Source organism: Lissotriton helveticus, chromosome 3_1, assembly GCF_964261635.1.
Source record: "Lissotriton helveticus chromosome 3_1, aLisHel1.1, whole genome shotgun sequence".
Classification (NCBI taxonomy): domain Eukaryota; kingdom Metazoa; phylum Chordata; class Amphibia; order Caudata; family Salamandridae; genus Lissotriton; species Lissotriton helveticus.
The window spans coordinates 423,991,764-424,012,358 of record NC_136061.1 but is presented as its reverse complement, the minus strand read 5'-3'; the positions used below and the strand labels follow the sequence as shown (position 1 = coordinate 424,012,358).

The 20,595-nt window shown below is 44.3% G+C and overlaps 1 protein-coding gene across 7 annotated transcripts in view; it reads left to right on the top strand.

Annotated features, from left to right (window-relative positions):
* RAPH1 (Ras association (RalGDS/AF-6) and pleckstrin homology domains 1) overlaps positions 1 to 20,595 on the top strand; it is a 342,732-nt gene that overhangs the window by 200,512 nt on the left and 121,625 nt on the right. For 3 of the 7 annotated variants that reach the window (XM_078680282.1, XM_078680288.1, XM_078680289.1), the window contains exons 5-6: positions 2,963 to 3,040; positions 14,315 to 14,389. The exons of 2 other annotated variants lie outside the window; for them this stretch is intronic. In XM_078680282.1, the coding sequence (XP_078536408.1) occupies positions 2,963 to 3,040; positions 14,315 to 14,389 (153 nt within the window). The remainder of the gene's footprint in view (positions 1 to 2,962; positions 3,041 to 14,314; positions 14,390 to 20,595) is intronic. 2 more of the 7 variants (XM_078680285.1, XM_078680284.1) reach the window with 2 other exon arrangements.

The following is a 20,595-nucleotide window of genomic DNA, read 5'->3' as shown; positions in this document are numbered from 1 at the left end:
AGTCCTTTAGGGCGGGGAATGAGGTTTTAGACTGGCCCAGGCACCAGCAGTGTGGGCTAACCAGAGGTTAGCAAAGGCTTTGAATATCTGGCACACCAGACAGCAAGAGGCAGCACCCCTCTGAACGCGCTGACCCTCTTAAACAAGACCGGGTCTCAAGCCGCCCCCCAGCGCGCTCACAGAACAAATATGCAAATGACGCCGAGTAAAATCGGCAAGTGCTGAACCAAATACCGCCCGCAGGCGTCAGCGCGGTAAAACCGCAAGTACAGACCCACAAACGGGCGTCAAGATACTGGGGCAGTACAACCCTGGTCGGGCGTCACGGTGGGGCAGCAGTCGAAGGCTCTGGCGCGATCGCTCTCCTCAGCGCGGCTCCCGATGAAGGGAAAGACGCGCTGAGGAGAACGAGACGCGGCAGCGCCCTCTAGCGGCAAGCGAAACGAGCCGCAATTCCGGGGACAGTCGCGTCAGGGGCGAAACGTCCCCGCGACAAAGGCAAGAAACACGGGCTCTGCAAGGGAAACAAAACCTTTGAAAACCCCCACAACAAGAGCCCACACAATTTGCAATAACACACGCAGTACCAAACCCCAAAACGCTCTCACTACACCCAAAAACGAGGGAGAGAACAGGGAAGGCACTTAACTGGCTGCGTAGCAGCGAAGAAAGAGGATGGGATCACAAGATGGATGCCCTACCTTAGCGCAGTGGACACTATGGAAGGACTATGTTTATGGACTGATGGGAGTTGTAGTTTATCCCATGTGTTTGATGTTTTTTGGAGATATGTTTATCCCAGTGTTGAGTGGTATAGCATATCCTTTACAAGTTTTGCTTTTCTGGCTGCTATGTGTTTTCTGTTAATAAACAGCGGAGAGAGAAAAGCATAATCTGAAGCCTCCGGTCCTGACATAGAATCCTGTATTTCAGGTGTGGTTTGGTGCCCACTGAGTTGTCTGTGTGATGGGGACTTGCTAAAGGTTGAACTTATATAAATCTTTAGAGTTAGGCCTAGGTTCTCTGTGTGGGCTTGAGACAGTTGTTAGGATGGGAGCTAGGTTTTCGTGGTGTGCAGGATTATATGCGAGGAGAAGGGAGTGAATGTCACTGTCTGATTGCGGATCCTTAAGCCTGACAGGCCTGGTGGAGGCGTTGGGACTAGGGGATAGATAGCCATCTTGTGAGAGAGGGTGGCAAGATGGTTTCACACCTGTTGTAAGGAGTGCTTGATGGTAGTCATGAGTGGTATATGATGGGCGGTGCGGGATGTGCCTATTACTTTCTGGAGTCCTTTTGGGCTATCCGTTATAGGCCAGCTCTGACGTGCTATTCATTAGGCTCTGTATGTCAGACTTGAGTTTATGTAGGTCTTGTGTAATTTCATCAAGTCTGGATTCAAACGAGGCATGGAGCAGGTGGTCATGGTTTGGGGAAGAGGACAGGGTGGTGGGGAGTAGGGGAGTGCCTTGGGTTGTGTAGTTGGACTGATGCAGGTCTGAGAGAGATGGTGGTGGGGTGGAGATCAGGATGGAGATGGGTTTAGGCTTATGTTCTGAGATCGGGTTGGGGTGTGTGTATGTTTCATATAGTTTCGTGTAGATCATGAGGGAGTCTTTTGTGTTTCATGAGTGGGGTGTTTTGCCGACTCCAAGGGTTCCCTTGTACTTACCTGATGGTTGGCCGAGTTAGAGCAACTCTTGCGTATCAGAGGTGGCTGTTGCATCCTCGAGTGTAGCCTCATATTGGGTCTCAAGATCTGTATGTAGTGCTTCAAATATCGTGATTTCTCTAAATGATTGAAGTGGAAGTGAGTGCCACACCGAAGGTGTAGTGCCTGGAGGGTTGGATCACCGTTAATATTTTTGTTTCTAGGGGACGCTAGTGGCATGTTTGTAGCTTTAGTTTTCATACAGTTTTAGCAGGGAAGAGTGAACTGCAGTCATATAAGCATTATTTTTTATGTGCTGTGCTTTGGGGTTAATGCACGTGTCTCTTAATTAGTGGGAAGCCATTGCAGTCCAACCCAATGTGATTCCAATGAGTTACACCAGCTAGGAGTTTTACTGCAAGTTCTGAGCAATGCCTAATGTTTGTAGGTCAGTCTCCCCGATGCCTTGGGAGTGTGCGTTGCAGTGGGCGGGAGAGTACAGGAGGATACACAGCTGACAGTGTGCCCTGGTTACCAATGGGTTTCCCTCAGTGGGCAGCCTAATTGAGTTGGAACAAAAGCGGCCACGTTTTCTGCTGTGAAAAGCCTCGTTCAGAGGCTTCCTAGAAGTTGCCCCGCTTGGTGATTTCTGCTGTGTGTGATAACAGTGATGATTCAAATGGTGTTACCATTGCTCTCTGTCCCGACCAGCTTGAATTCAGTCCTCGAGTAGAGAATCCCATGGTTTACAGACAGATCATGCATCTCCACCGAGATTGCTGTCTGGCAGGTAACTGCTGCAGAATTGTACTATCCCATGTGCAGCTTTTGATAATACTGGGCATGTCCTTATTTGCTTGGTATTCCATATTTTGCATCTTTATCCAGGGGCGTCGTACTAAGGTCCAGGAGAGCCGATTAGTGCAAGATTTTCAAGACAGCTAATAATATCTTTGATTTGTTTTGTCCATAAATGTCTTCTATGCATATCTAGCACAGTTTGGTTTGATTGTCTGCAATTAATAAAATTGCTCTATACGTTTCTGCACATTCTGAATAAAAAGAAACCTTTCTGCTCTTTTAGACTTTTGCATTCCCTCTGCCACATCACATTTTGCATGAAAATGCGGCAATGCATGTTTTCTTTTCATCGATTTGTTTTAATTTGCTATTCTTTTGCTATTTTTTGTTGGTGTCTCTGCTTCACCTCACGCTTCTTGCATGACTATTAAAGGGACATTTTTCTTTGTTTCTTTCCTTCCTATTTCTGTTTCATTTCCTCCTCTTCCATCTGCTTTTGCACCTTCACAGTATGTTACATCCTTTGGAAGACCCAGGCAGGCCCAGCGCCATCTTGACTTCACAGAAGAAGAGGCTGAATTGTGCCCTGTAAGTTTCCATCATTTTGGTTTCATTAAAAGTAGTGCCTTGCATTCCTACATTTGAAAAATCAGTACATCGATTTGTGCAGTCGCACTGTCCTTGTGTTTGCTTCTAGAGCATTGTGTCATACACTTAGGGTACACTAAGAAAAGTAGCTGACATCTAACATATGATGGCAACGCGGCCATGATCTCAAGGTGCAGGGAATAAGGCATATGAAGTGTAACATCAAAAAGCACATACATCGACCCAAATATTCCATTACATTCTACATACTTTTGGGTCAACCCTGTCTTCAGGTAGCTGTTATCTGCATTCTGTTGCACCCTCTCAAACAAACTGTATGCAATGTGGCGATCACGGTTCAGAACTCGAGATGCTTTTTTCAGGTGGGTGAGTGCCACCTCTTTGGGGATTTTTCTTTGTTTTTCTTTCCTTCCTTCTTTCCTTCCTTCCTTCCTTCCTTCCTTCTTTCCTTTCTTCTTTCTTTATCTTTATTACTCTTCTCTTGTTTCTTTCTTCCTCTTCTCTTTTCTCTATTTTCTCTTCCTTCCTCTTCCTTCTTTCTTTTTATCCTTCTTTCCTTGTTTCCTTCTATTCTTCTAAACAATTCCAAGTATCCGCAGAATTAAGTCAAAATGAATAACAAGGTTTTAAATATGTTTCCCGAAAAGTCAGCAATGCTGTTTTGAGGCCCAGTAGGAGTGGATTCAAAGTCTAGGGGCTGCCACTGTAAATGTTAAGCAACTTTCTATTCAGATTGCAGCTAGAAACAAACACGTATGCACCTCTGTAAATGAAAGGTTTCATTCTACTTGAGCAATGCCTTGTCTGATTATGAGGTCTTCAAGGCAGCTGCCAGCACACACATCCATACATGTCAAATTCTTGTACCTGGCTAGCTGCCAGATGGATTTGGCTTATCCTAATATGCGGGCCTTAAACGAGGTCAGCAGATACCACACAGCACCACTACCCCATACCTGGTCTTGGCCAGTCTCAAGAAACAGGAAAGCATGGCTGTGCTAATAACTATTATTTCAGGAGAAGGTTGACTTGAACAATTATGGCAGTCCCACCGTGTGTTATGGAGATTGGCCTGTGCCATGCTGTTGGCATCCGCACCTAGGAATGCATTGTTTCTTTGATGTTATTACTTCACACCATATATTTGGTTTCCTTTTGCCAAAATGCACCCCTTCACCTTAATAACTTGTACGAGAACCATTGAATATGAGCCTTTGAAGATCATCTGTAGGTTCAGTCAGTTCTACTGTCTGCCCAGTTATGCCACCGATTGGTGGTCACCTCCAGACGTCTTATCTGCTAGGTGAATCCTCCTTTGATGTCAGAGGCCTTTGCATCTCTGCTGTTCGTCTGTGCTGGACTCGATTAAAGGCTCTCTGGAGAGCATGCACAGGCTCTTCTGAAAGCCAGGGTTGTTTCTGTGCCACGCAGAATACGTGCGCCAGCCTCGCCCCTGCAATCTAGAAGTAGATCAAACGAGGGGGCTTGAGTAATCTTCTCAGGCTGGAGTAGGAATGTGAGCTTCTACTACATGTTTACAGAGACTGCACTTTTTGAGCTCGGGAATAACACAGCAGTGAGCAGCCAGAACGAGCCAATATCCCAGCAGATCATTTTACTTCTGTAAAACATTCAGTCAGTTCGGTTTGTTCCTCGGTCAGATAGCAAGAACATGTACTGCACAAAGTTATAACTTGCATCCACCTCTGATATGAACAAAATGCACGCTGCAAAAACTATCTTGCTATTGTACTGCAGTTCATATGATTAATCTGCGAGGATTTATGTGATGCTTAGGGTTTTTGCAGATTTGGGAGTTGGGAAATGTGTTTAATGCACAGCTCTATGTGTTTTACTTCACTAGAGCTCACAAAGCAGGACAACGCCTTCAGTCTTAGATTATTTGAATTAGTTGGTGCTCTTTAGCCATTTATTTATAGACACACCCACACACCACTAAAAGGTTGCATAAAACTGGCATTTTAGTTCGATTCCTGTGGTAGAGCTGTTGTGCACTCTGGCCTTACTTTAGGTTTTCTTTTTTTTATGGTTAGAAATCCGTTGCAGTGAAACAGTCATTCACAATAAAGCGCACTATCCAGCCAGTGGCATAACTTTGTAAAACAATGATCTGCCTTTTATTTACAGTAGTGAGGCAGCTAACATAGACAGAAGACTAGCATTTTCCGGGGTTGATATAGCCTCAAATTTTATTTGAGCATTTAGTTATAAAGAGGCTAAACGTGCTTTGTACTTCAGCGTATGTCCATGTTATCTTATACACCCGGATTATTTAGATGCGCACTCCAGAAAAAAGGGGAAGGTGCTCTGGTGTAGCGACAGGCTAACGTGGAGACTTGTGACCATGATTCCTTGGGAAAGGTAGGTTATCAAATGGGTTTTCAAAATGTTGACCCTACACAGTGGAAGACACCCAATAATCTTGAAGTACTAGATGCAAAGTGTAATATCCACCTGGGCACGGCAATAAAATATACATGAAACCCAATAATTCAAAATGGCATTCTAATGACCGGTCCTTGCCACACTCCAGGCCACCACTGAGTCCCTGATACGAGCGGCCACTAATGGGATTTTAGGACATGTGTTTCGAGAAGCGAAGTTGGACGAACAGTGCATGCTCACTACCATTGCAGTCCTTGAGTGTTTCTGGAACATCCTCCGTGCTCACAATATGCTCTGGTCCTTTGGGTCACTCCATGTCAACTGAGCTGCAGATGCTCATAGCTGTGTGGTAATCTCTCTCAAGTCAGTTCCACCACGCAGGCCTTCATCAGTGATGCCAAGACTTTGTCCTGTCAGCTAGAACAGGTCCTCTCATCTCAGGGTAGTTCAGCCCCTTGTCTTCCAAGAGAGAGCAGCAGCCTCTACACTGTTCTCTGTTTTCGGACTCAGTTGAAGCCAAAACAGAGTTCTGCTCCTTGCATGTCAACCCCTCTTAGTTAATGCTGCAGAACACCCAGTTAAACTCTAAAACAAATGTGAAATACCGCCTGCACAAGACTAGTACCTTTCTGAAACTGGGGGCACTGCCAGCAAGTAAGTACCCAGTGTGAATGTGTGTCAGCTTCAAATTTGAATTCCTGAGCCAACTAGAACAAGAAACATCTTTACTTACTTTTTCCTGGGCTTCCCACGCTAGATGGGGAGTCGATGCTGGGTAGGGACAAATGGTTTGTGGACATATCTCCAGCGCTAACATCCCTGCTGAGGTTAGGCTGTTGCCAGGCAGAACAGAGCTCGTTCGGCACAAGACACACAGAAGGTTCTGCTCCAGGTGCTCCTGTAGGGCAGACCTTTTATCGGATTCTTATTGCAACCCTGAAAGCAGTATAGCCGAAACTGCTAAAAGCATAAGGCTCAGGAGTGCATTAATGGCAGAGGAATCCTCCAGGCATACCCTGAGTGCAGGGAACCACGTTGTATACAAATTATGCCATTCTAGAAGCCAAGCTGCTAATGCATGTGTACTCATTCATATGTAACCTTCTCTCAAAACGAATTATTAGGGAAGCATGGAGGGTGAGAGGATTAAACCCACTTACAGGAATTAAAAATGTTTTCTATAGGGGCCTTTTAGGGTTACAGTCAAAGACTTGAGCCCATGACTGTTCACTTTGTTATTACCAGCTATCAGTTTGCCAAAATCTAGCAAAGATAGGCGCCTCAACTTCTGAAAGGGACACACTTTGAGTGTACCCCCTGGTCGGCTGAATCCAAGTACTGTATCTGGGAGCACCACAAATATGAAGGTAGACCTTCGGTAGTCTGCAGAAGCCAAACCTCTAAAGCTTGAGTTCTGGAAAGTCTCGGTATGGGGGATAGTGGGCAATGGTGGTAGAGCTGCCTGCTTTATTGGGACTGGGGGCTTGTTAATGTGAGCCCCCTCCCTCGTTAAGGTATTATCATCCTACCAGCGTAGCACAAGAAGTCTGCTGAAGCTCTCATTTTGGTCATATCTTCCTGGCTTATTGGTAAACCTTTGTGCCATTCTTTCTGGGTGCGATATTGTCCTCAGATCAAGCCTGTTTAGCAGTAGTGTGGTTACAGTGAGCTTATGACTTCATTACACCTTTCAGTTTTTTGGGTACCAGCTTTTATTTTACCTTAAACAGAACAGGTGCCTATGCTTTGGTCGTGTGTGCTGTTTGACCTTACTAGCCATGATTAAGAGTGGAACACAATTTAGAGGTTAAGGTATATGTTCACCGTTTGAAGGCACTCTCCATTTCAGTCCCTTCAACTTATTTAGTCTTGACTGGGGCATGTGTATGTGAATTTGCTTATCACCATTATGGGTCTGTCATTGTCCTTAGAGGCTGCAGTGAATCTCAAATTCCTTTCGTGTATCTTTGTTTGATTGTCTCAATTTTAGAAAAGATACATTGATATGTGCAAGTATACACAGTCATTTTAGTACAAGATTTAGGGAATCCCTGCACCTGTTACCTAAAAACTTACCAGGAAGGGGGATTGAAAGCCTAGTGGTGTTGCAGCATCACATTTTGCCTGGCAAGGAGCCTATTAGTTTCGTTGGTAGTTTTCATGGCTGGTTTACAGACCGTGAACTATTAGAGAGGCCATTGGTACTAGAAGGACTGTCGCATTCTCAGGTCATCGCATTCGTCACACTCAGATTAATTTTTTGGACTCTATGCCCATTGCAAGAGGTACTGTGTTTGCTTCAGAACTCTTAAAGGCCTGTTCCTCCATGGAGCATGCAAAATAAGTGTAGTGAAATAGACAATATAAGCGGAATCACTGCCCAATGTTGGAACACGGAGAAGTGATCCTCTTTGTTAGATAAGCAGAGTTAAAAATATTACCTTAAGTCTAGGATGTGCTTTATCAGTGACAATGACTACATAAGCTATACCTAAAGTACACTAACCATCTTATGGTTTTTATAAACCGTTTATACAGTAGGTATCTATAGTTTTAGGTAGGGTTGCTTATTCTGGGCTATTGGGCTCCAGATTTACCCCAAAGCCAGTCTGTCACTTTGGCAGTATCTTCCTGCCTATCTGCTTTCACGTTAATCCCTTAAAAGTTGTGGGATACCCCTGAAATCCCTCAGAATGTCCAGTTTGGGGAGATGTGTATGCTAGTTAAACTATCCCAGTCTCTACTTTTGTTTGGAGGGTGCTAATCTAAATCACCCTACTTTACTGAAATCCAATTTATCAGGAAACCATAAACGTGTAAGCTCCGCCCATTATCCAGTCTTGGTTTGCATCAGTAATTTAGCAGTCCTTGCACATACTCTCACTTATTTTGGCAAATGGGCCAGTGAGCTCTGTTACCTTTAAGACCAATGTAATTTCATTCATTAGAGGAGCAAGGCTAGCCAACGAGTTGCAAACCTTTTGAATGTCTGAGTTTTACCCTTACCCTACTGCAAAGCTGTTTCCTCTAAATGCCTTACTTAAAACGGTCTAGACTCTATCTGCAGAGCGTTTCTTACCTTAAAATGGCCTGAAAGTCACCGCCAAAGATTTTCTTCCCATTAAAATGGCCTACGGGCCATCTCTGAAGCTGGAGCACACCTGCTCGTGCTCCTGCGTAGATCATGAGCTCCCCTGGCTACAGTGACCTGTCTCCTGGTGTGACACTTGTCTTCCCGTCACATTTCTTAATGTCTTACAAGGGTGAAGTCTGATTTAGTTGTTTCAGAGCCCCCTTTTCCATTTTGTCATTTTCCATAAATTTGCCTTGAGGGTATTCCCAATCGTGCTGATCCACCGTGGCAAAGGGCCCTTGATGAAAGAGCTTGTAAAAAGCTAGTAGCAATGGTGCTTTCTGAGCGTAGTGCTTTGCGTGGCCCTCCACGAGCCGCCACCATCCCACTGGGCTCTGGACTTCCATGAGACTGGGGACTGAGACCTGTGGGCACGGCTCGAGACATGGTATTAACAAGTGCAGAACCATGCAATTGTCAATAATTGTATGGATGGGATCCCGGACCCTGCCACTGTAGTGCTTGTAGTCATAGGTTGGTGTGCATGGATCGCCCAACAAATATACTTTTAATTGCCTTTTATTATTTAGATGTAAAAACGGGGGTTTAAACAATTTTAGTTCCATGATCTATACAGTTGCTCTCGTCGACATTTTATTGAAGATATGTTGAGCTGTCCAATTTCCTGTCCTCGTTCTCGCGGTCACATATATATTGAAAGCCTATTTACTAATTGCTCCAAGTATTCTCTGTTGTGACCTCTTAAATGCCTATAGCCTCTGTAAAAATATTTTATGGGGAGCATTTGTTTTGATGAATATGTGGAGCTCTTTTCATAATTGGGAGAGACTCATAAAACACAGTGCTAAAGAACAGCTGGTTCATGACCTCAGCCTGGAATTTCAGCCGAAAGATAACATCCTCCTGTTTGAAGGGAGGGAGAGATTAAAGATTGCAGGAAGTGCTCCTTGTCCTTGCTACAGCTTTGGACATTTGACAGACCCTCACCACATCCTCCAGCCAAGTGTGCAAATGCACCAGGCCGATGAGTTCTATACATATAGTGGCGGCTCCACCACTAAGGCGGAGGAGGCTCGCCCCACTGCTTTCCAGCAGTGAAATAGGAAACATAAAATGATAATAACTCGTTATTATTATCATTTTATGTTTCCCTTCTGAGGCAGCCTTGCAGGCGAGTAAGGCAGCTCTGCTTACAGAGCAGAGCAGGGCAGGGCAGGGGAGGAGTAGTTTGAACTCCCTACGTGCACAGCATGGTCATACGCACTTTGCATGTTCTCCATGCAGACTGCATTACAGCCTGCAAGGAGAACATGCCCTGGCCCCCATTCCCTGGCTGAGCGCCGTACCACGGCGCTTTGACTAATCACAATGCTGCATTGCAGTGTTGTGATTGGCTAAGGGGAGTTTGGTGCTTCCTGCTTCCCTGTTCCGGCCAGACGACAGAGGGACAGCAGAGGAGAGACCTCACAATCTGGTAAGTTTTTTATTTTTCCTTTATTTTTAACCCACGCACCCCCACCACTGGTCCGTGCCAGCTGCCACTGTACATACTCTTTAATTTTCAGTTTTAATTAAATAAATATTAATTTATTTGCACGTGATTCTGGAGGGAAAAAAGTTTTATGGTTGCTTATATGAGTCTGGTGTGGCATATGCCCATGTTTCAAATATGTTTTATTCCATTCATATGCACATGCCACATAAAGAGGGAGGTCTACCACATAGTGGCAACAGTCCATGTCGTGGAATCAATTTATTGATTTTGAGTTCAGGGTGCTGGCTCTGTTTGACCATGTAGGCATTGTGAGAAAGATAAATATGTAGTATTGCCAAGCATGGATTCTTCATTGTAGAATGTTCCTCTACTGATGACCTATGCCCGTCATTCTGTGCTAAGTCACAGCAGTTAATGGGGCACTGTAAGAGATGGGATAGGTCCCTGTATATGGTGTGGAGATTGGCCTACACGCGTGGATGGAATTGTAGAACCCTGTTGCTGAACCAATATTCTATTTTTTGCTAAGGCAAGCACTTGGCTGGACAGTGGATTATTGTGTCAGTTGTTGGTCTTATGAGTCTCTGACCTCACAGTGCCTCCCCGAGAATCCTTTTAGTCCTCTTCCTCTGTTCCCTGAGAATGAAGTGTGGGAATGGTGTAGTAGGACCAGTTTGAAGAGCCATAGTAGGACTGACCCCTTCACAGCAGAGACAAAAGACCCCAACCAGCGGTTGTAGCCCAGTAGCCCTGCCAACCCTATGAAAGGCTGCCACATAAATTACCCACCTATAAGTTTCCTGCCATGAAAAGACATTTAGCCGAGGTGAGACAAAAGCACATTTAGACGAGGTGAGTAGTCTGAACTCCAAGGCCTTAAAGATGACAACCATCTCAATTTAGAAATTGGATCAAACCCTTTCCTCCTCTGTGTAGGCATAAAGCCCGACATTATTTTCTTGTTCTCGAGCCTGTACTGAAAAATCACAAATAGGACTAAAGAACTTAAGGTGTTCTTGACCACAGCAGATCACACCTCTGTAATTAAATGAGCTGAAGTGATGGATTTGGTACATTTAATACACTCACCGTGGTATACTTGGAGGCACATGCGATTATATAGCTTAGAACCATGAGAAAACCTATGCAGCAAGTCTGACATCCGGAAAGAGGTATACTAAGGCGAGGATTACTCTGTGCTGACTAGGAATTGAGGGATCCAAAAGCCCAAATTATCATCAGAACAATGCACTGAGGAGCAAGAAGAGTACTGGTGGTACATTCAGGCAATACAAGAATGTGGCTATTTTATATCCATTTTTTGGATTTGGTGTTATAATTATCTTGTTTAAGTTAAGCACAGCTTTTAATTTTGTGACCTATACAGTACTTTTTGAAAATAATATAAAACCCAGGGTGGCACTTGGCTGCTTTAGAAGTTATCGCCTGGACTGGAGTAATAAAAAGATGCTATGGCAGTCATAACCTTTCCAGTAGTACAATCCAGCTTTGTTAGTTGGTGAATGACCGTTTAAGTTATTTTAAAGAAATATTCTGTTTTAACTGAGAACTTTTGGTGACTTTCAATTTTTGATGAAATCAAGTTGTTAACTATTTTTTCATTAAAACTTATAGGGCTTACTCAGGTCTGCCCAGACCTACTTGCCACAGTGAGACTTGTATAGTTGTATCTCTCATCAAGACAGAAAACACTATCCTTCCGTTTGTTCCAAAGACACAACTCTGTGCTAAGATATCCTGAACACTGCAAACCCTTACCACTAACTAACATCTCTATCCAGCACATACCATCCATCAGTGCCATGCCATTTTAGTTGAATAACTCCATTGCATATTTGCTCACATGTTAAAAGAATTGCAGTGTCAGACCTTTCCCTTCAGTTTGTTTTGTCTGTCCATATGGTCTCTATTGTTTTGTGGCTGAACGAGTTCTTTGTTGACTGAAGCAACCTATTGTAGGGACTAGTACACTTTTAGTAAAAAAGTTTGAACTGAAGAAAATGTTATACGGTTGGTGAGGCAACAACAACAAGATTCATTGATTGTTAAGCTGAAAAACAGTAGTAGTTTGCTATTGAATCTTGGGCAGGAGGTGTGGAGAGGAGAGAGCAGGAAAGATGGACTGATGGCAAGTAAGGAGACAGGAGGGATATTCCAAAACAACTTGCATCTCGCTCTTCTTGTCGTTGGCCACGCATTGCTATAAGACCCTGAGAGTTTTTTTATTTTTATTTTTAATTGGCCATATATAAGCTTTTTTTTCTTGCTTCCATTGAAAGATTATTTCTCACTTCCCTGCCCTGGCATCTTTAGGATCCGACTAGTCCATGCTCTTGTTGTATGTGTACTCCCTGTTCCTCGTACTGGTATAAGCAGATTATGTGTTGTCTCTGGGGGTGTCTTCATAGGGCGCACAATTTCAGTCTTGTAATGAGAGTGCGAGAAGAGATAGAAAAGTATGGAGGATGTCTGGTGGCTCAGTGGACCAATGCATTCACTCTAGAAATCTGTTTGACCCTTGATCACTGGTTCAAATCCAGGTCGGTCCACTCACTCTTTGATCTTTCTGAGGTTAATAAAAGGAGTACCATTGAGCTGGGTAATAAACATCTGTTATCTGTGAATGGCGCCAGGAAAATGCCTGGGTGGTGAATGCAGCGCTCAACTAGTACATGTTATTTAATGTATGTTGGAGAGGAAGACCTGCTAGCTCACGTGGTGGTTCCATGTGTCACACAAACTCAGCATTGTTAAAGTGGTCAACCAGTGAAGCGCTGACGTTACATGGAGAACACAAAGTGAGCAGGTTTCCAGATGGTCTGTTATAGCTCTTCACTATTATTATAATAGAAAATTGTATTTATATAGGGCTCAAAACACCTAACAAGGCATTGAAGCAGTTTCTGGAAAGTAGCACGCTACTTCAGAAGCCAAGTTTAGATGTAAATAAGTAATAGGTTAGTAATATGTGCTCCCTTTTCCTACTAGAATTAGGTGTGTTAAGGTTGTTTAGTTTATGCTTTTGAGATTTCATGCATTTAACATAGTGCTCGATTTTTTGCGAATGAAATTTTAGTACATCTGTGCCCCTGAGCTCCTACATATTCTGGACCCTATCACTTTGTAGTCATGTTATAAGTTAGTAGTGACCCTGCATGCTCTACTGATTGTGTGCCCTGTTTTACGTTTTGCACTGCCTAGTCTGTCTGCCCCTCTCACCACGTACTATATTTACCTAAGTGTCTTCTTAGAAACAGCTGCATGTTACATGCCACATCTTCTTACTTTGTAACTCCCACTTCTGCTGGTCCTATTTTCACCACTCCTAGCACTCTATTGTCTCTGCTGTTTAGATCAAATGCATCCCTTTGCTATCGCGGGCATCTGTTGTAGAAGGGATAGAAGAGAGCCCCTTCAACATTAGCCAAATATCCAATGTACCAGATGATCTGTTCGCCGCCTTACCCTGAAAGGGCTGCCTGTCGACATTAACCTGATTAACTCAACAGAAGTATCGATGCAAAAAGTGTTTGTGGTCACTGTTTTCAGGTGTTGATGATCTTTGAAAAGAATGTTTTCCATTCTTCCTTAGTATGATGTCTTAGAGGTAAGAACATTCTTGACGGATCAGGGGTTTGCATGTTTGAAGAGTGAATGACTTGGGCATAACTTGTACCATGATCCTACCTAATCACAAATCATTTAATTTGTGGTTCACAGTCTATTGTATATCTCAAATGGGCTCTTTCTAAAATATTTCGCTACCACAAGCTCAAACTTATTCTGCTGTGTCTTAAATTTGTTTCCCGAGTCTGGAAGGAGTGTCAGCTGAGATTTTTTAATCTGCTCTGTACTTAGGGTGATGTAGGGTAGTAGTTTGCTAATGTAATCGAGTGCTTGGTGTTTCTGTCAGGCCTGAAACCTACTAATTGGAGATGGGGCACTTAAGGACTATCAAAACAAAGACGAGATGAATCAATTCAAAAGAATGTTGGTCAGCTTGTTTTCCTTTGGTTTGAACTATTTGCACTCTATGCTATTTTGCTCTATTGTTGGGTCTAAGCTCTTGTTAAAGAGGATTTCCCAGGCTTGACCACTTGGGATTTGCACCACCTGTCTCTGTTTTATGCTATGTATAATCTTATCTCTTTTGCTTATCTATTTTGTAATCAACACACCTCTTTAAAAAAATTTGCTGCGCTGATTTCTTGTCTTTTTTTCTTTCCTGTTGCACAAGCATTCCTATCTGGACAGGGAAACCTCCCTCCTCCTGAGAAACATTGCAGGGAAACCTTCTCATTTGCTGACCAAGGTGATGCTTCATCTCTTCACCTGCATGCCTCTTTCTTGTAGCTAGCATGCCATTTATGAAATGGATGAAGGGCGCTAGACCAAATAATTCTGATGGACTCTTGTGGGATTCCAATGTATAAGTGGTGTTTTAAGCCAGGATTTCAGAACAAGCAACTTTACACCTATCCAAAACATATCTGTGGCAATTTTTTAATGCTCAGATCAAAATTGCCAAATGGATTATTTAATCTTTGTCTGGTTCGCCATTACCAAATCCATTTCATAAACTCAATAAGGCCCTCTGGAGTCGGGCGCTTTGCAGTGTGTTTTGCCTCTTTGTATTAGTGGATGTTGGCATTGGGGCTTAATGCTTAGCAAGCTAGTATGGCGTGATTGCTGTGTTACGTATTAGAAGGTGGCATTAATGATGTTCTCGCAGTTGTTCTTATGTTGCATGTGTTTGTTTATTACTGTGTGTTTTTCATATGGCGCTTACTGGTGGTTGCATGTTTCCAGGCATTTACTGCTTTGTCAAACAAGGGAATTATGATACTATTGTGCCTAAAAACGCAAACTATGAAATCACTGCTCCTTGATTCTATCTTAACTTTCCTCTGAATTGTATGGACTTAGAATATCACTATATATCCATGTAACTCACTTCTCTTGACCCTTGAACCTCTGGGTGCCTAAGTTCAGATTGCAAGGGACGCTGAACTCTGGTCTCCTAGATCCACAGTCGACAATTTGGGTAGTAAAGTCGACCTCTTTATTGTAGATCGAGTGCTTTACAGAAAGGCCCTATAGGTTCCTAAATCTTGCATCATATTGTAATGCCCAGCCTGACCGTAAACCATGGTTCTTTTAAGAATTATTGGTAGATTTAGCTGTGACAAAAATAGTCAGACACATACATCTTAAGATATCCTGCAAATTGTAATGCCATGCTTTCTCACCCTGTACCTGCACTCATTGAAGTCTCTTCTTCCTTGTTGTCAGTGAGCTTGCACTTGGTCCACCTTGCGCTGGATCCACTTTTGTTCAGTGCAAATGCCCTAGACTCCAGTGCTTCTTGCTGATTTCTTTCCTAACCTGGCGTGCCCCTCACTGTGTTGCACTCTGCACTGAAACAATGACTTTTCCATTCTGAACAGAGGTTGTGGGCTGCTTTTACAGCTTGGACAGGAAATATTATTTGCCGGATATCATTTTTTTCTTTTTAATGGAATTGCAGTAAATGGTTTACCAGATACCTGTACTCTGGCAAGCATCACATGCATATCTTGGAACACTTCTTTATTGCAGAAAGGAATTATGACTGCCTTTTAAATATTAATGATAATGATTTTACATGGATTACAAACTGCAGTGTTTTTTGTCTACTATGTGAGCAACAAGCATCTGCTTGTGCGAGAGTGCTCGTGGACTCCCTGGGCACCTCTTGGAAGTCCTCAGAGTCCTCCCTGTCTGAAACATGCTAGAGACAAATCAATACATGAAAACTAGGCTTGTACACCCTCTTTATGTTTTTATCCTTAACACAAGAACGGTTCCAGGTAGTGGTTCTACGTATTTGCTTTTTTAATTTAAAAACGTTATTGCATTTGACAGTCTGTGGGTCAAATACAAATGTACAGTGAACAGTGGTATACCAACATTAGATCTCATAGTGTATTTTCGTCATAAGTGTGGCTGTGGACACACATGCTTAGCATATTCATGCCATCTAGTGTTGGGCTTGGACATTTGCAAGTTGTTGTTGGTTGAAGTCTCATGCGGTGTGGCGACTACTCCCAGTGTGCATTGTACACAGGCAATGCACACTGAGAGGTGCAACTTCATGTTGCTTGTTTTCCCACCTTTAGGTGGTTTGACATTCTCTGCATGGGCCCAGAGTCTGTCATAGTCTCCATGTGCCCGTCTGCCACTATCATTTTCCTAACCTACGTCCCGTTTTGGGCTGTCTCGATCTCCAATGTCACTTTGGTCTTGAATGGAAACCTTTGTAGCATCAAGGACTTTAGTAGTCATCGAAATAATTTCAGGACCAAGACCCCTGTGGGGCCCAACATACATTCAGGCTTTCTGTTGCCCAAGAATGAGCTAAGGATGATGGAACACACATTGCGCCAATACAGTGATTGTTGCTGTGCCAAATATCCATGGACTGACCAACACGAAGTGTGCAATCTTTGCCTCTCCCCCAACCATGACTACACCACCTGCTCCTTATACCATGCCTTCAAGTTGATCAAGACGCTCCGGTACCACAGGGAACGCCAGAGGGAATGTTGCTGGGTACCGTGCTCGGCAGAAGGAAGGGTAGGACTAAGGCTGTCCACAAGGAGAGCAGTAGCCTACAAACCAGAGGCACCTCTTTTGATGTACCACCCGCCGAGTATTGATGGGGCAAATAATTTCTGACCCTTCGGCAAGGAACAACATAATTGAGGTAAAATTCTTCCCAATTATTGATAAAAAGCAATACTATTTGACATTAAATGCTTTTTCCTTTGTAGACTGAACCATTTAGGTCCTGACGAATCGCAGTCACTTTTACACAGCGAGAAACATGTCGACCATTTGTATACCTCCCAGTCACCTTTTTAATTGTAACGAGGGACCACCCGAATAAAGTAGTCTCAGATACCCTGCGCTATATTTTAATTCACACCCAGTTCTGCAAACCCCTAGGCCCCATACCCACACTTCACCCATAGGCAGTTGGATTCAAAAGATCTCCGCTAAAGAGCCCCTCTTTGAGGTGAGCCCGTTGGGAATTGCAATGCCTACCCGACGAGGAGCAACGCCTATGATGAAGCATGACACCTGCAAGGGTGTGTGAGGCAAACATATCCAACACAATGGATACCCAGTGGGAGGCTAACACCATTTAACCACCCCTTTTTCCTTTGACCAGTACATCACACTTCCCGCTCCTTCCCGAGGAACAGCCGTGTCAACCTTTTGAACAAATACTTATTGTAGGCACGGACTGAGGCTGGACCGTCCGCTCTCCCTTGAGTGGTAATCACGCCCCCATTGATCCACCTGGATCAATTGCTCCCTCCTTTTTGTACACAGCTGGGTACACAGCACCATGCAGCTGCAAGACCTCTATGGAACTTCTAACGAAGACCCACCACACGACGTCGATAGGGCGCCGAAGACTGGGCCTTGCATTAAAACCACACTGAGAGAGCCATGAGTATGCCAGCGACTCAGGAAAAACATAAGACACTTGTTAATCACACTGAGGCAGAGCACCTCTCCTGTGAAAGTAGGGCATTGAGCCCCAAGCATTGGCAGTTGAGGCAAATCCATCTATAAGCCACTTCCGCCTTATGGCTCTAGTCAGAAATGACAGAAGGCTTCAGCTGGCACTGATGGCCCTGAGGTGGATTATAACGTACATCCCCCAAGGTGAAACTGACTTATTCTACTAACCTGTCAGCTTTCCCCAACTCTGATGATACTGCTGCGTACCGTAAGACGATTCAGCGGACAGCCACATACCACAAAGTGGACAACCAGGAGGAAGTTACTTTCCTCATGGAGGCACTCACCAAATAAGAGCATTCGGTCTACTACCACCTTATGCTAAAAGGGATGCAGATTGTGCCCATAAGTATTTTAAAAGGCCAATTTAGTCTCCCCTAGGGTGAAAAAGAAACCCTCCATCAGTGGTCCTGTGTATATTAGGGGATCGGTCCCACCAGCCTTTCTAGCGGTCCACTCTTCCTGCTTGCACGCCTCCACCAAAGCTACTGGCAGTGCTTCTGCTTCAGATAAGACGAGTAAAAAGATAGATGCTGTAGGCGAGAGGGTGGTGGAGGAAGAAGCAACGTAAACATGCATAGCTAATTTGGTCAATCTCTTATTGACATAATATGGGGCACAGTGGGAGGAGAGGAAGGTCCTCCTTAAACACCTCTTCAAACCACTCCGAAAGAGAGGTGATTATGTTGGAGGGCAAAATCCACTCCAAACGCAAACATCCGTGTTTTTGATGCTGCCGCCACACCTGGCTCCGTTTTTCCAGGTGTAAACCAAAGGTTCAGCAGCATCTCATTTAGGCCTGGGTGGTAAATTCCGTTATGCTAGCGGAATTTGCGGAATTTGTGTAATTTCGCATTCTGCGGAGAACGCAAATTTGCCCAAAATTCTGTGTTCCGCGACTTCGGGAAATTTCATGCTTGTTGGCGTTCTCAAAATGCGTGTTCGCGAGATATTTCCCCCTGAGCACCCAAACAGCGATTGCAAACAGGGAAAAAACATTGCGAACAAGCGATTCCGCGTGTTCGCGGAATTTCTGTGTGTTCGCTGAGATTTTTTACCGTTTCGCGGAGATTTGCGTAACGCGAGTACGCAAATTCCACCCACCTCTAATCTGATCAACCTTCACTTTGACGGTAATCATCTTTTCAGGCCAAAAATTGATGAGATGCTTGAAAAGATAAAAAATGTTAAGTAGACCGCTAAATCCATGGGGTCTCCTGTATATCATTTAGGGGCTCCTTTCGGAAGCAGCCAGAGGGTGGGCTAAGTACCCCATACCTAAATAGGGCCAATTGTACCAGAGGCAGCAGCAAGCTAACCACCATCATGTCTGCAAGGTATACAGTAGGGGATCCTACTGAAGGAAGAATAGGTGTAGAAGCAAAGGAGGGTCCAGGTGGAGACCCCATCTGCTAAGCAGTTACATGCCCAGCATTCCCCTGAATTACACATCACCTCTAAGTGGTAGATTGAATCATTTCCTCCACCGTTGACAGAAAATCATGTCCTGGACAGATGGGTAATAGTCATCATACGCAAAAACAACAATTGATGGACAGAATGCAGATCAATGTCATACATTCACCCCAGTACAGAGATCTGGGCCTAAATCCATCGTTTTTTTGCACTCCACACCACCCCAGTTCAGACATGGCCATATGCAAATCAGCCTTGACCCTGTGCCTCATGGGAACAGTCCAGCCTGAACTGCCAAGCCATGTCTTTCCTGGAACGGAATCAAGCATCCTAGGACCGGTTTCTGGCTATCAGCCGTCTTCAGCCAGGATAGCTTGACTCCAGTGGTGTGGAGAGCATGGGACTCACGTCTGAGCATACCCATCCCACTCGGGGTGACAAATGCAAAAACAACAATTGATGGACAGAATACAGATCAATGTCATACATTCACCCCAGTACAGAGATCTGGGCCTACATCCATCATTTTTTTGCACTCCACACCACCCCAGTTCAGACATGGCCATATGCAAATCAGCCTTGACCCTGTGCCTCATGGGAACAGTCCAGCCTGAACTGCCAAGCCATGTCTTTCCTGGACCGGAATCAAGCACCCTAGGACCGGTTTCTGGCTATCAGCCGTCTTCAGCCAGGATAGCTTGACTCCAGTGGTGTGGAGAGCATGGGACTCATGTCTGAGCATATCCATCCCACTCGGGGTGACAAATGCAAAAACAACAATTGATGGACAGAATGCAGATCAATGTCATACATTCACCCCAGTACAGAGATCTGGGCCTAAATCCATCGTTTTTTGCACTCCACACCACCCCAGTTCAGACATGGCCATATGCAAATCAGCCTTGACCCTGTGCCTCATGGGAACAGTCCAGCCTGAACTGCCAAGCCACAATAGGTGTAGAAGCAAAGGAGGGTCCAGGTGGAGACCCCGTCTGCTAAGCAGTTACATGCCCAGCATTCCCCTGGATTACACATCACCTCTAAGTGGGAGATTGCATCATTTCCTCCACCGTTGACAGAAAATCATGTCCTGGACAGATGGGTAATAGTCATCATACAACATGGCTACTATCTTGAACTGCATTCCACCCTTCCCAACACCCCCCAGTGTCACACAGACCTAACAACTGGCATCTCTTGCTTTTAAGGAAGAGGTCCTTGCACTTCTGCAAAAGGAGGCCATAGAGGCCTTCCTCCTGTCACAGCAAGGTGCAGGGGTATACTCAATTGACTTCTTATTACCAAGAAGAATTACTCATTCAGGGCTATCTTTGACCACAGGCCCCTCAACCATTACATCATATCAGAATATTTCCAACCTGTTTGAGGACGTACCACTTCTTCAGCAAGGGCATTTCGTTACTGAGCTGGATTTCAAGGTCAGCCTACCTCCATTTTCCTATCCAATCCACCCAGCGGATGTACCTTTACTTTGTGGTAGGTGGACATCACCACCAGTTAAAAGAACTC